At 33.7% G+C, this 14090-nt stretch overlaps 2 protein-coding genes across 4 annotated transcripts; one reads left to right on the plus strand and one right to left on the minus strand.

The window, feature by feature from the left end:
• The first annotated feature begins 1021 nt into the window (after positions 1–1021).
• Positions 1022–7717, plus strand: LOC137820290 (protein WVD2-like 5). 3 transcript variants are annotated; one of them, XM_068624276.1, is made up of 10 exons: positions 1086–1384; positions 1938–2069; positions 2218–2497; positions 2590–2841; positions 3009–3049; positions 3170–3247; positions 3391–3487; positions 3563–3634; positions 3713–3823; positions 6700–7717. In XM_068624276.1, exons 3-10 carry the CDS (start codon positions 2228–2230, stop codon positions 7213–7215), a joined length of 1437 nt encoding a protein of 478 aa, XP_068480377.1. In that variant the 5' UTR covers positions 1086–1384; positions 1938–2069; positions 2218–2227; the 3' UTR covers positions 7216–7717. The 3 variants fall into 3 exon arrangements, with proteins under 3 accessions (XP_068480379.1, XP_068480376.1, XP_068480377.1); XM_068624278.1 differs by lacking the exon at positions 1938–2069 and having other exon boundaries at positions 1022–1384; positions 6203–7717; XM_068624275.1 differs by lacking the exon at positions 1938–2069 and having other exon boundaries at positions 1022–1384.
• A 1867-nt stretch (positions 7718–9584) lies between these two features.
• On the minus strand, positions 9585–13278 carry LOC137823177 (EIN3-binding F-box protein 1-like). Its single transcript, XM_068628338.1, has 2 exons — positions 12864–13278; positions 9585–12206 (listed from the first exon to the last, which is right to left on the minus strand). The coding sequence occupies exons 1-2, from the start codon at positions 12886–12888 to the stop codon at positions 10300–10302; spliced, it is 1932 nt and encodes a 643-aa protein (XP_068484439.1). The 5' UTR covers positions 12889–13278; the 3' UTR covers positions 9585–10299.
• Positions 13279–14090: the final 812 nt, after the last annotated feature.

Genomic DNA, 14090 nt, shown 5'->3' on the forward strand with positions numbered 1-14090 from the left:
TTTTTGGAGATATAATATGTAAACTTTGAGAATGATAATTCAAGCAAAACAAGTTAGTAATATAATATTTTAAACCTATTTTGATAAATTAACAACATGTCAACAAATAAATCAATAAATAAATATTTTTATTTTACTTAATAATTAGAGTTTGAATCTATTAATTTGGAATAATCCATAACATAACATGTTGATAAAAGTTAAATTTTCTTTCTTAACTCATTGTACAATATTTAAGTTAGGAGTAAGTTTATTGCACATACATGTCAAACAAAAAATGTTTAGAATCAAACACAAATTAAAAATATCTAAGATTAACGATAATTAACAAGATCAATTGACAATTTTATAACTAATTAAGTAATAATAATCACATAAAACTAATTACATCAATTACGACATTCTCATGAATTAATAAAATAAAAGTCCATTATTCACTCTAACTTTATTAGTTATAATTTATATCTCTAATTTTATTAGTTACCATTTATATGTAATATTTTTATAGGTACTCTACTTGCGAAACTCATAAACTAAGTTAATATCGAAATTCCCAAAATTAAGAAGTGAACGATAATACATTTTTTTACTCATGTCATCTCCACCTTACCTTACAAGAACATACAAATTATAACTATCTTGTTTATTACAATTAGAAGTTTTCATAACCAATTTATTTTAATCATACTACCCGAAAACACTTTTGATAATTTTGAATTTAAGAAATAAAGTATAATGTAATTTAAGAAGAAATTCAGATGTTTCAATTCAATATTATTTTATTCTCTTAAAATTATTTTTAAGACAATTATGTAACAATAATACAAGTTTTAACTTAATGTAATATTTTTCTAACATAAAAATATATTTATATATTGTTATTATTTATCATAAAATACATATTACAAAACATGTATCAATTGTATACGGTTTTCTGATTCCTGTTAACAAAATTCATCATGCAAGAATGTGTAGGAACTCAAATACTGTAAAAAAAAAAAAAAAAACTCCCTGAAAGGCTGTAAGCACGTAACCAAATAACTTGATGTAACCGTAAAATGTGAGTACTGCAGAGAAAGCGACTTGACCTGACCCGGAAATTGAAATTCAGCATTTGGATTTGAAATGAAACCGTTGTCTCCTACACCACACTTCTCTTCTCACTCTCAACCTTATACTCTCTTCCTTCTCTCTTTTTCCCTATTTTCATTTTCATTTTATTTTATTTTTAAGAATAAAAAATAATAATAGATAAAGCATCAGCATCACCAACACCTTCTACCACAGTTTGAATCTTTCGGATCTTGTTGGTCGGACTCGGATCCCCCGTTCCCCAGATCTCTGAACCCACGATGCCATTCGGTTCTTGACACTGACCCTTCAGGTAATAATTTCTGGGAACACATCAAAATTTCATTTTTGTTCTCTGCTTATGTCAAGTGCTGTGCCTTAGTTAAGATGGTAGTGTACTTGTTGATTTGTATTCTGTGACAAAATGGAGCTTTGTTAATTGTTTCTCGTTGAGTGGCACTTTTTTGGGATCAAAGTTTTGTTTTTGGAAATGGGAGTGCAGTGGAGGATGCTAATCTGTCTTGTTTTACGATCCCCTGATTTGATTTGCTCAGTTAAATCTTCTTATTTTGTTGATGCTAGTTCATAGATAAGTACTTTTTTTTTTCATTTGGTTTCTTAGACCTAAGAATGCTTTGGAAGCAAGTCAATTTAGCTCCTTTTTCATAATTTGTCTTCATGCGCCTTGGCCACCAAGTGGAGATTAGATGCATCCTATTATCTACCTAGACCTAGGGTGTTCCACATTTTCATTAATGTTTATGCTTTTGAAGTGCCATATTTATATTCTTTATTACTGTATTTATTTTGTGTCATGTTGCTTTCACTATTTTGACTTGTAAGTAACTCATGGCACCACCTGACAGGCATGCTGTTTTTACATGTCACTCCCACGTTTTTTTCTTGAAGTGGGTAACTTGCAGTCCCTTAGGATACAAAGGCTGTTGAATTTGTCTTTCTCTTTTGATTGTAAAAAAAGGTCTATGAGGATTTTCTAGGTAATTTTTTGAAACCATTCTGGCTTACAGGACAGATGATGAATTTTTCATATGAACAATCTTGTTCTGTATGGTCTCAGATTTTTCCTTTCACTCTTGTGTTAAACTATCTCTAAGTAGCTGGTCACTGGTTTTATGAAACTTGTAGCTTGACTTGAATGATGGATCCAAGCAACCTTTTACCAGCCAATGGACTTGAAGAGGTCCACCAAAATGGTGTTAATGGCAAACTGTCTAACTCTGGAAAGGATGGTATTGCTTCAAATGTAGACCCTGCTGTCACTAAAATCACGCAAACTGAAGCTCCAAATGGAATTTTTGAAAACTTCATCCAGTATGATAACACTGCAACTGATTACTCATCCAAGGCAGAAATCAAGGAAGGATCAAATGACTACCTATGTGTGAATAATGTCACCATTTCTAAGGTGAGGATTTTTTTTCCGCCTTGAATTGGTTTAATTAACACAATAATACTATTCAAATTATTATCTTATCTCATGTATTTTCTTAATGCTAGGAAGAGGAAGCAGAAATCATAGACCAGACAGAGCAATTAAAAGCTGGAAAAAGTCATGTCAAGAATAAGAATAAGAATGCAAAGTCACCAATCCCCAGAGGTGTTCATGCAAGTTCAATTAAAAAGAGCAAAGATGGAAAAGAAGAAGAGGTAGCATCTACTGTTTCCAATGGGACTTTTGCTTCAGAATCTACCCCAAGACAGCATATTAAAAATAGATCATTGAGCGACAAGCAGGCTCAACTGTCGAAGGTAAACTAAAATTGTAGTTATCTTTGTTTGTTTATGAAAATTTTCATAGACGGTCAGGGATTCAAATAGTTATGCGCCCTTGGTCTCTTCTTTTATTATTTTGGTTTTGATTAACAGAAGTTACAGTTTTGGCACTCCCTGATAGTTCTTACATTTTATGCTTTCAGCACCCTGGAAAGTCTAACGTTGCACCTTCTGAAGTTTCAATGTATGTACTGCTTTTCAGTTATGTTTGATTTTTTTTTTAAGTTGAAGAATGATGGGGTATGAATAATCCTCATCTTTCATTAATTGACTACTGGACTATATTTTACTTCATCGGAAACAGGGAGAAAAACAGACCACGCTTATCAAAGAAAGGGCCCCCTGATAATCTTAATCTTCAAGGAGAAGCAGAATCTTCTTCGTATCCTTTTTTATTTTCAGGTTGAGCATTATTTTCTTCTTGTGACTGGAAATCGAGAGCTGATGTGGATTTTTTTATATTTATATTCTAAGTTTGTGTGAGAAAAATGTATGATTATGCTTTATCCTTAATCCCGTTATAAGTCCTACTGCAGAAGATGCCCAAACTCGCAAGGTAGGGATGCTCCCAAATTATGGATTCAGTTTCAAGTGTGATGAGCGAGCTGAGAGAAGAAGAGAGGTATATAATCATTACTTCTTTCTGTCATTCTTTTGAAAAATCTCAGTTTAAAAAAAATGTTATTATGGTGGCCAGTTCTACACTAAGCTTGAGGAAAAGATTCATGCAAAGGAAGTGGAGGAGAGTAACCTGCAAGCGAAAACCAAGGTGATAATATATGATATCTAGGCGGAAATGTAACTTGCAGATGTTGCCTTTTAATCATACCTTTAACTTCTTTTATAGGAGACCCAAGAAGCTGAGATTAAGAGGCTTAGAAAAAGTCTAGGATTTAAAGCAACTCCAATGCCAAGCTTCTACCAGGAGCCTCCTCCTGCCAGAGTGGAATTTAAAAAGGTAAGTTTCTTTATGTGTGTGCACATACCTGTTTGTCTGGCTGATTGCATGCAAGCTCTCCATTTGTACTCTGGGTAATTGATTTTTAATTATTTTAATTCATATCATATGCAATGCATATCCTGTTGTTATATGCACCAGTGTGCACACAGTGGACACCCGGATATTTATGTGGTCTCAAATAGTTAGAGCGTACAGCAATCTTCTATTCTTCTGAATTGATTTGGAAAGAGCCTTACCAGCTCATTGAAGCCCTTTTCTTACTGTTTCCACTTCGTTGCATCAAAAGTTTATGCAGTGGTGGACCCAAGACCCCTGGAGCAGTGGGGCAAATTTATTTAAAATAAATAAATAGTAAATATTATTACTGTATAATATATGATTATACACAATCTTATATTAACATATGCGTCTCTCATTTGATAGTGGGTCAATATATAAATTTAGAGGGTACACAAATGAAAGTTTAATATATTTTATTGTAATGTTGGAAAAATGAAGGGTGCAATTGCCCACCCTCATCCCTAAACAGGTCCACCACTGAGTGTATGTCTCAGGGTTTGGTCTAGAAATTCCAAGGCATTAAAATGAATTTATGTTGACATCCAGCCCAATATAATCCATCCATCATTTTCGTTTTACCATCCTTCTGATTATTAAATTATTTATCAAAGTTTATATCTATGTAATTCAAATATTTCTTTTCAATAGATAATTTGACTAATTCGTTTAATGCACCTTAATATATCAATGATCTCAAATAGGAGTTAAATAATCGTGGTTCTGAAAAGTTCTATCGGCAGTTGTGTCGTGACAATTATAGTATTTCTTCATTTCAACCACCCAAATGATGTCTTGTGTGACTGACATCTTGATTAATTTCATCATCATTTTGTAATATTGATCCTAGATACTTAAACTTAGAAACCTATGATATGACATCTTCTCCCATCTTTACCTTCCAAGTCATTTTCATCTCGTGGGTATTACTAAAATTGCAATGCATATACTTTGGCTTACTCCTACTCAAGTAGAAAGCCTTAGGGTTCAAAGTATGTCTCCAAAGCTCAAATTTAAAGTTAACCTCTTCCTTTGATTGTGTATGTCCATGGTAAGCACATCCAAATCTTGATTAATCAAGGACACTCAAGGTTTAGTCTTGATGTAAACTTATGCTTATAGGAAAGTCTATAGTCTCACCTCTAGGAGTTCTTTGACTAGTAGTTACTCATTATGCATGCCTTGTATAGCCTGAATATAAATCAGGAAAAGAACACTTCCCTTTTTTAAAGCCTTCCACAACACTTGACATTCTATCATTTTTTTTTCTAAGTCAGTAAAAGCCATATGTAAGTCTTTTCTTTCTTTGCTTTCAATGCCTTTTCATCAATTTCGGTTAAAGATGTCTTCTGTTGTATAGACTTTCCTAGTATGAAACCAAATTAATCCCTGCAGTCCTATTTTCTTTTTCTCTAATCAATGGCTTCATCATCTTTTGTCATAGTTTCAGCGTGAATCATAACTTTTATTCCTCTAGTTTACACAATTTTGAATATCTCTCCTTTTAAAATGTATGAATCAAAATTATCCTCTTTTGCTCATGTGGCTTCTTAAATCTCAAATTTAATAGTTTAGTTACCCAACTGATGTTCAAACAAAAAAGGATCTTAAACATGGTGAAAATTGAGTTCCCGGAACAAACAAAAGATTGTTAAATCCCGTATCAGATTCCTTTTCGGTGTTCAAGGGACTCAATTTTACGTTAATTTCATGGCTTTTACGACTGCTTTTTAATACAAGTTTCACGTCTGGAATAAAATGATTAAAGATCCTATCTTAAAATTGAAAACGATAATTATTTTAAATTACTTATGGTACCAAATTGGCACAAATTTAAAAGTTAAAGGACCAAAATGATTTTTTTAAATAATAAGAATAATTTATCGTAGAATGTTGGGGCCTCAATTGTCATTGGAGCATTATTAAGCTATTAACATATTTTTCCCAAGGCCTTGCACCTGGGCTGCCTAATTAAATGTCTTCTTGAATATCTGTAGTTAAGACTGACTGATCAATATATATAATGAAAAGTCACTTACCTTATAGCCATGCAACCATAAAGTTTAGGTGTGTTGGATATTGGAATGAAAAGAAATGGCGATTTAGTAATTGTGACAAGGGTATAAGAAACTATTTTTAAAAAAGAGTAGTCAAACATGCCCTACAACTTGTATTTACTAAAGTTGTTAGACCAACGTTAGTCTGGAGATGACTTAAAAGATAAGCCTGTTTTTCATCGATGCTCATAAATTATGTTCAATTTGATGGTTTCATTCTATAAAACTAGGGACTAATTGGAATTCTGATTCTATTTTGCAGTTATTTGCTTTCATTGAACCCTTAGATGTGGCTTGTGATTTGTTGGTTAGCAGATATCTTCTGGTTTCTGAAAATTTAGGTGGTTTTGTTCATTTTCCAAAATAAGCCCACAGGACTTTTCGATTCCTATCTTATTGCATTAAAATTGTAATTCTTAATTTGTTCTAGAGGGCTTTTCACTTATCAATGTGTGGATGCTTGATTATTTAGACTTAAACAACATTTTGAAACCTATTTCTTATATTAGCAGATGGTTTTAAATCTCTCTAAAGTGACACTAAAACCCAGTTTTCTATCCTTTCACTGCTGAAATGAAGTCTTGGTTGTTTTTCTATTTGAACGTTTCTTTGAGCACACTGTTTTGATCTTTCTTTTTTTGCCCTCCTCTCTGACACATGTAACTGTTGATGTCATTTTTTTCTTTTTATGTGTTTGCAAGTTTGGTCTTGTGTCATTTGCAAATTTAATTTCTTAAGCCTTTGGACTTACTAATATAGATGCCCACCACAAGAGCTAAATCTCCCAAACTTGGTCGTAAGAAGAGTTCAACAGTTTCAGAGTCAGAAGGAAACACTAGCAATAGTGCTCGACAAGGTCGATTAAGTCTGGATGTGAAAGTGTCTCAGACTAACCTCACTAAAGGAGTTACTCTTGTTCACCAAAAGAAGCCACAACGAAAGTCTCTTCCTCCTCGACTGACATCTGAAAAGACCAGTTCATCCAATTCGGCATCTGTTCGGACCCCATCTAAGGCAGTGAATGATGACAAAACCTCCTTATCAAGTGTAACAACTGAAGTTACCACCTTATCCATTTCAACTGGGGAAGTGAAAATTGAAATAGCCACAGCCACTGAAGAGAGCAATGTCTTATTGGATGAGTCAAGTAAAGCTCTGCCTCTGATTGTAGAGCCAAGTGAAGCAAAGTCACCTACTGCGAATGGTGATTTAGCCATTGAAGAGAAACCGCAACAACTCACCTTAGCACAAGAACCCATAGTGGCAGAGCTCTAAGCAAACAGAAGGAACACGACCAAATATTATTAACTATCAGATCAATTGATTCGACTCGTGAATGTTATAGAAGCATATGACTGAGATTGTTTACAATGAAGGCTTGCAGAATTCCTTTGTGGTTTTTGATGTCATTTTGTCCAAGCAGCATTGTTTCTTGTGTTTACTCCTAAAGCTTGCTGGTTTTGTCCTTATGATTTTCTGCTCCTCTTCCAGCAATGTATGTAACTATTTCTCAGGTTGTTGTTCTAGCTGATGTTATTTTACCATGTAACATTTGTCTGTTTAGTTAATATGTTGGCGAAAATTTTGAGCAAGTAAGAGATCGGTGTCTCAGTCACATTTTGAAACAAGCTGTATTGTGGACACTCATCAAGAGCCATATGATTGTGTTATGGCTTTGGTCTGTCTAATGCATCGATTTTCACCTCTGGATTCTACCGTGTAACTGCTTATGCCCAAGCAACTCGATCAAATAAAGACTTCTACTTTTTAGAGTTCATCATGATTCTTCTCATATTTTTTTAGTAGTTTTGACCAGTTTTCAATCGATTCTCTGAAATTGTTTTATTAAAATGCTCGGTCGTTCATTTTATCAATGACTCATGGCTCCTTCCATTGGAAACTCTTCATCAAAAAGTTTTTGTAACAAGTCATTGACTTTTTTTTATTCAATTTACAGTTCTGGTTATGGATGCTGACCTTTTCCATTACTTGCTCCAGCCCTTCCCCTCATGTATTTTCTCTCAGCTGTTATTGTAGTTCATGCTTCGGTCAAGTGGTTAAACATAAATTAACTTCCCTTGAATGGTACTGATGATAAGTTCCACGATTAGGCATTACATGTTAGTTATCAATTACTTTGATAAACATCCATTATTATTGTAAAATGTTATACTACTAATCAACAAAGAGATATAAAGATTATTTCTTAATTATTGTAAGAAGTGATTTTTAAAACTGTTACTTTGGTTATTGTCATTTTGAATTGTGATTACCACTTTATATGATAAAGAATGATTGGTCAAAAGAGAAGCATTGTATTCATTGTCCTCCTTCACAACCACTAGAAATTTTTGACTGACTAATCAAATAAATTGTTGACTAAATTGTATTTACATTCAATCATAGTCCTTGGATATTTTGCCAAAAGGCAAATAACTATGGTTCAACAAACTTATCTATATTTAGATTTTTTTTAACAAATTAGCTATCATACTGGCTATAAGAACTTGTTACCTTAATTATGGTTTAAATTTCTAAAAGTGAAGGTGAATCTGATTTTCATTTTTCAAATACTAAATTGGAAAGAGTAGAAATGCTGTAATTTTGAATTTTGCTAAAAAGAAATGAGGTGGATTTAAGAGGTGGCGTGGCATGATAAGGTACTTAGAAAAGAAGAATGGTTGGGTAGTGGTGCTACCACATGTCCTAGTGTTTCAGATGAGACATGATAATGCATGTGCCATTCTACATACTCTCACGCTATTCTCTACCAACCTTAACCTTCGGATAGGATTGCCTTGTTCCTCATCCTAACCAGATCCATTTCATCTTTCTTAATAAAGCTTTTAATTATTAAGCCTATGTTTAGTTGGACTGAAAAATGAATAAAATGAGAAGAAAGAAACAAAACTATTTAGATCACATTATCTATTATTATAAATTAATTTTAATTAAATTATTATTTTATAGATTTAATGTTATCATCATTATTGATTTTTAATTTTATTATTTTAAAAAAATCATTATTAATAATACCATTTTTTCTATTTTTGTAATATACTTATTATTATTATTATTTTATGATTTTACTCTAATCATATTATTATTTTATAGTTATATTATTATTATTTTATAAATTTCTTTCTCTAATTAATATTGAAAATATTTATATTTATCATTTTTTAAATTTATTATTATCTATCCTTTTATTATTATTTTACAATTTTATTCTAATTTTAGATTTTTATTATTATTTATTTATAAATTTACTTCTTTTACTATTTATTAAACATATTTAACTTTGTTATTATTTTATATTTTATAAATTTAAATTTATTATTATTATTTTATATATAATATATAATATGTTGCATTACGTTATATAACCTCAGTAAGTTTTTTCTTCTGAGATATCGCGCAAGCCTTTCTCCCGCACATCCGGGTGAACAAGTCTTTCTGCAGCAATTCCACACTTTCATTTATCTGTAAATCAGTTACATCTTCTTCATCCCAGTGAAACCAAATATTCATTATTACTTTTCAATGATTAAATATATTATTTTATCTGACATTTTAATAGTATTCAAAACATAATTATTGGATGAAATTTAGAATATAAAATAAAGTGAAACATGACACAAGAGTGACGAAGTTTTATTTCATTATTTTCATAAAATAAAGATACAATACAAGGGGCATATAGAGGTTACAATGAAGAGTTGAAAAAAATGAAGCCTAAAAAAGCAGGGCTTGGTAGTAAAAAAACAAGCCTAAACCCCCCAAAGGGAAAAGGATTGTGATGACAGACCTGTACAAGGGGCTGCCATAGCCAAAGCCCTGACTCAAGAGAAAGGCTTCATATAAACCTTCAACTGTTAAAGTAACTGGAACTTCAAGACACCCCTTCACTAAAACTTAGACCCAAACAACACGCATACAACATGGCTCATATACGTGAAATTTTGGGTAAACACCACTGGACAGACTCGTTACGTTACATACTGCTGCAAAGAAATAAAGACAAAGGACACACATGGTGGCAAAACCGATACAAAGCATAGCTAAAAACATCAGATGCCAACACCAGAAAGGAAGATACCTAAAACTCCAGAACCCGGTAACTATTGCTCACAGGGATAGACAGTCTTTTTAAAAGTGGCATCTCATCCATGGAATGAATGCCAAAAAGCTTTCAACAGATTTCCAATTAAAGGAAACCTGGAAAAAAATGAGGTTTAAATATAACTGTATCCTCTGGAAAAGGAGAACCGAGTAGTGGATGATGACAAAGATCCATAGCGAATGAACCCAAAAACACTAACGAGCAACACTAACTATAAAAACTGAGGCATTTCCTGTTCAGTAGAGGATGTCACAAGTCCAGAGATGTTCCTGAAGCTTGCTGACACCTCGGCTGCTGATTGCACTGCAACGCTTGATATTCAATCCTGCAAGGGATTGACCCAGTTTTTTCAATGCAGGCATGCTCTTGTCTGAAACCGATATACAACCTGCCAAAGAAAGTATCTCCAGGCTGATCTGATTTCCACGTGCAAGAGCTGCAATACCGGTATCAGTGATTGCACACTTGGAAACATCCAGATCAGATAGCATCGGACAATTGCCTGCAATTGCCATCATGCTTGCATCGGTGACTCTTTTACAACCATCAAGGCATAGCACCTGAAGAGTCCATCCATGTGAATTCACAATAGGCAAAACTACTCTGTCCGTCACATTTATACATCCCCTTAGATTAACTGTTGTCAGACCAGTCTCAGAACACTCCAGCAGTGGAAGAAACCCTGCGTCTGTTACTCTCTGAAGTCCACTCAATTCAACATGTCTAAGCTGAGGACACAGTTTTCCAAGTAAAGCAAGATTAGCATCGCCAAATTCAGGGCAGTCACGGACTGTTAGAGACCAAAATGATTCACAAGGTGACATTGCTGGCAAATCAGCGTTCAGATCTTTGATCCCATAGCAGCTAATCAGAGTAAGAACCTTCAGTTTGGCAGCACAGTGAAAAAAGACGCCAAAAAGCCCAATTTGGGTAATTCTGTGGCATTCCTGCAACTGTAGGCTCTCAATTGATAGAGCAGCCCTGGTAAATGAAACCAACCCCTTGTCTGACAGAAATGCACACTTACGAAGCTGGAAGTTTTTCACATTTGGACAACCCTTTCCAATAGCTTCGATCCCTGTGTCTGTCAATCCTTGGCAGCCTTCGATTGTGATTGAATTCAGTTTCTGCAGTCCACGGCTATTACCCATAACCCAGAACCCTTTCTCTGTGACATTTGGGAGGCAACTTAGGACAAGATCGGTAACTTGAAAGCCATAATGCCCAATCGTTGCTAGAGAGAGATCAGACACCATCAACGACTCAAGCTTCACCTTTGATAGAACATAAGAAGTTGAAGACAAAAGGCCACAAACTCCCTGATCACCAACTCCGGAGCAACCCTTGATTGATATAGACCTTAGTTTGGGACACAACTTCCCAATAGCTTGTAGACCTATGTTACCAATGTTGGGACATGACTCAATTGACAACTCAGCCAGATTTGGACACTTCTTCGAGACTGCAATTAAAGTCTTGTCAGAAATATTGGGACACTTGCAGAGGTCAAGCTTCTCTAACTTATGACACCCGCTAGCAATCTCAATTAGGCCTTCATCATCAATAGTTGCAACATCAAACACTGAGAAAACCTTTAGAGAAGGGCATCCATGAGCAATGGCCTTGAGACCTACGTTAGTCACCCCACGACCTGAATTGCATCCACGAATAGTAAGCTTCCCCAGCCCTCCTCGAGAGGCTGTTCCAACAGCAATGGCAGCAAGTCTAACATCTGTTGCCTTCTTTCCCTCCAAGCTTCGGGATAGATATCCTTCGTTGCTAAATCCCTGATCATCATCACCACCCACATTAGAATCTCCGGTACTTCCATTGCTGCAGACTTCATTCTTACAAATACTGCTTAGAAGCATAAGCCAGCGCTTGGATACAGAAGCACAGACGCTCCTATCTTGGCCAGCAGGCAACCTTCTAAGGATCTCAAAGAGGCATTCATCTGGCAAAGATTCAATAGATGTCTTCTGCTTCGGCTCATCAAACCATTCTCGATTGATATCAAATGAAACACTGACGCGAGATCTCTTCTGAAGAGGAAAGTAATCAACTGAACGGCCAAGAGACAAAAAGAGACATGGTTCCTTGGGGTTAGGATATATACGACCCCCAGGACAAAAATCATCATTTCCTGAAAAGAAAAGAAAAAAACAATTACGGCCAAGGTCAAGATCGCAACAAAATTACGCATAAAACACTCCAAGGAAACGTAAATTTCCACACAATTAAAACCATAAAAAGCATCTGTTATATGAGCGACAGTTTTGAACATACAAAAGAAACCAGATATATTCGTAAAACATCTAAAGGCAGCAGCTGCCTCAGGTCAACTGCGAAATATTTGCAGAACTAATAAGATTAACCACTCAACAGTTGAACCTTCTGCCAAGTGATCTCAAGAACAAGATCCAAAGACTATTACCAACAAAATTCACCTTTGTACACAAGATTAACTACTCAAGTTGAAACTTACTGCTATATGATCCAAAAAAAGGATCCAATTTTCATGGAATACCAAAAACTGCTACAAAAAAAAAACATTTGGCCAATCCAAACTAAAATTATCTCACTATCTAACAAAAAAACTTTGAATCTCTTCCCATCTCCCATCAGATCCACCAATAAAGACAAAGATTCAAAGAATTCATCACTTAAAACCCAAATAATAACCTTTGACCAACCAAAAAAGAAAATAAAAATTAAAGGCAACCTCCGAAAATAACCACAAACACAACAGCCAGACCCATGAACTGAATCGGGTAAAACATGCGATCAAACAAAAAGCTACCTGAAAAGCTGAAAACTTGAGACATGGGCACAGTTCAAAAAAGCCCGGGAGGTGAAATCTGGTATGTTCCACACAAAAGAAGGGTTGAAGGATAGCGTAGAAGAAGAAGGCAACAAGAAAGAAGAACTCGTGAGAGCAAAAATGCATGAGGGAGAAGGAGGGAGAAGATGGAAACCCTATGAGATAGGGCAAAAAAAGAGAGAGAAAGTGTGAGAAAGAGAAATGAAGGGCTTGGGTTGGGCAAAGAGAGGCTTTTATTGAAAGTGGAAACAAACAGATTCGGATGCAATGAATGCGAACGTTCCCAAATGCAATGTATCTGAACACACAAAGTGGGGTTTCTTTTCTTTGTATTATTCTTCCACCAAATCAATACCAGAAACCACACACACACTGCTTTACCCTTTTCTTTTTCTTTATTTCATATGGAAAATTTTATGATAAATTTTAATGCAGATTTATATTTTATCTGTTTCCACAATTATTTAATTTATCATATTAAGAAAAGTAATTACTTTAGCTGATAATGATGTTTTTTTCTTAAATATATATTATTAATACTTTTCTCTTTTTAAAACTTTTTATGAATACAACTTCTCACTAATTCAAAGTGTTTTAGTCTAAAAGAGTAACTAAAAAGTACTATGAATCAGGCTTTTTAAAAAAAGAGAGTTTTGATTCATTTCTAATTTGAATCTTATAAGAATGTTAAAAACTTCATAAAAAAATTATTTATTGTTTGGTAAATCCACTGAATCAAATTAATGCATTAAAAAACACATTATTCGAAATCAATATTAGAAATGTTGACCAAATACACAATTAATATATTATTTATTAGAACATTGTAATACGTCCTTATCTAAGTTGGTATTGTTTATTAAAAATGTCTATTAGAGCGTATTGTTTAATTGACTTGTAAAAAAAACATTAAATTTAAGGTGACTTAAGTTAAATGTCCTCTTAAATAATTTCGGCATTAGAGTAATTTTTATAAGGAAATTAAAATTTACATAATATTGTCAAATTTATAAATAAATTAACGACATTAATAAATGTATTCACTTTTACAAGTATTTATTTCTAGATCAGGTCTGATGAACATAAAACATAAAGAGAAAAAAAAATATTTTAAGAAAAAAACTAATGAAGTTCATCAATTCATTATTTTACAAGTATTTATTTATAGAGCAAGTTCAATGATCATGTCATAAATAAAATTTTAAT

Source organism: Phaseolus vulgaris, chromosome 9 (genome assembly GCF_000499845.2).
Source record: "Phaseolus vulgaris cultivar G19833 chromosome 9, P. vulgaris v2.0, whole genome shotgun sequence".
NCBI lineage: Eukaryota > Viridiplantae > Streptophyta > Magnoliopsida > Fabales > Fabaceae > Phaseolus > Phaseolus vulgaris.

Excerpts from the sequence above, each read along its gene's own strand:
- LOC137820290 (XM_068624275.1), top strand. The coding sequence starts at position 2,228 with ATGATGGATCCAAGCAACCTTTTACCAGCCAATGGACTTGAAGAGGTC. Across the intron at positions 3,248-3,390 it reads GGAGAAGCAGAATCTTCTTC|TCCTACTGCAGAAGATGCCC; the intron begins GTATCCTTTTTT and ends TCCCGTTATAAG. Across the intron at positions 3,824-6,699 it reads CCAGAGTGGAATTTAAAAAG|ATGCCCACCACAAGAGCTAA; the intron begins GTAAGTTTCTTT and ends TTACTAATATAG.
- LOC137823177 (XM_068628338.1), bottom strand. The coding sequence starts at position 12,888 with ATGTCTCAAGTTTTCAGCTTTTCAG. Across the intron at positions 12,207-12,863 it reads TCAAGTTTTCAGCTTTTCAG|GAAATGATGATTTTTGTCCT; the intron begins GTAGCTTTTTGT and ends TTTTCTTTTCAG.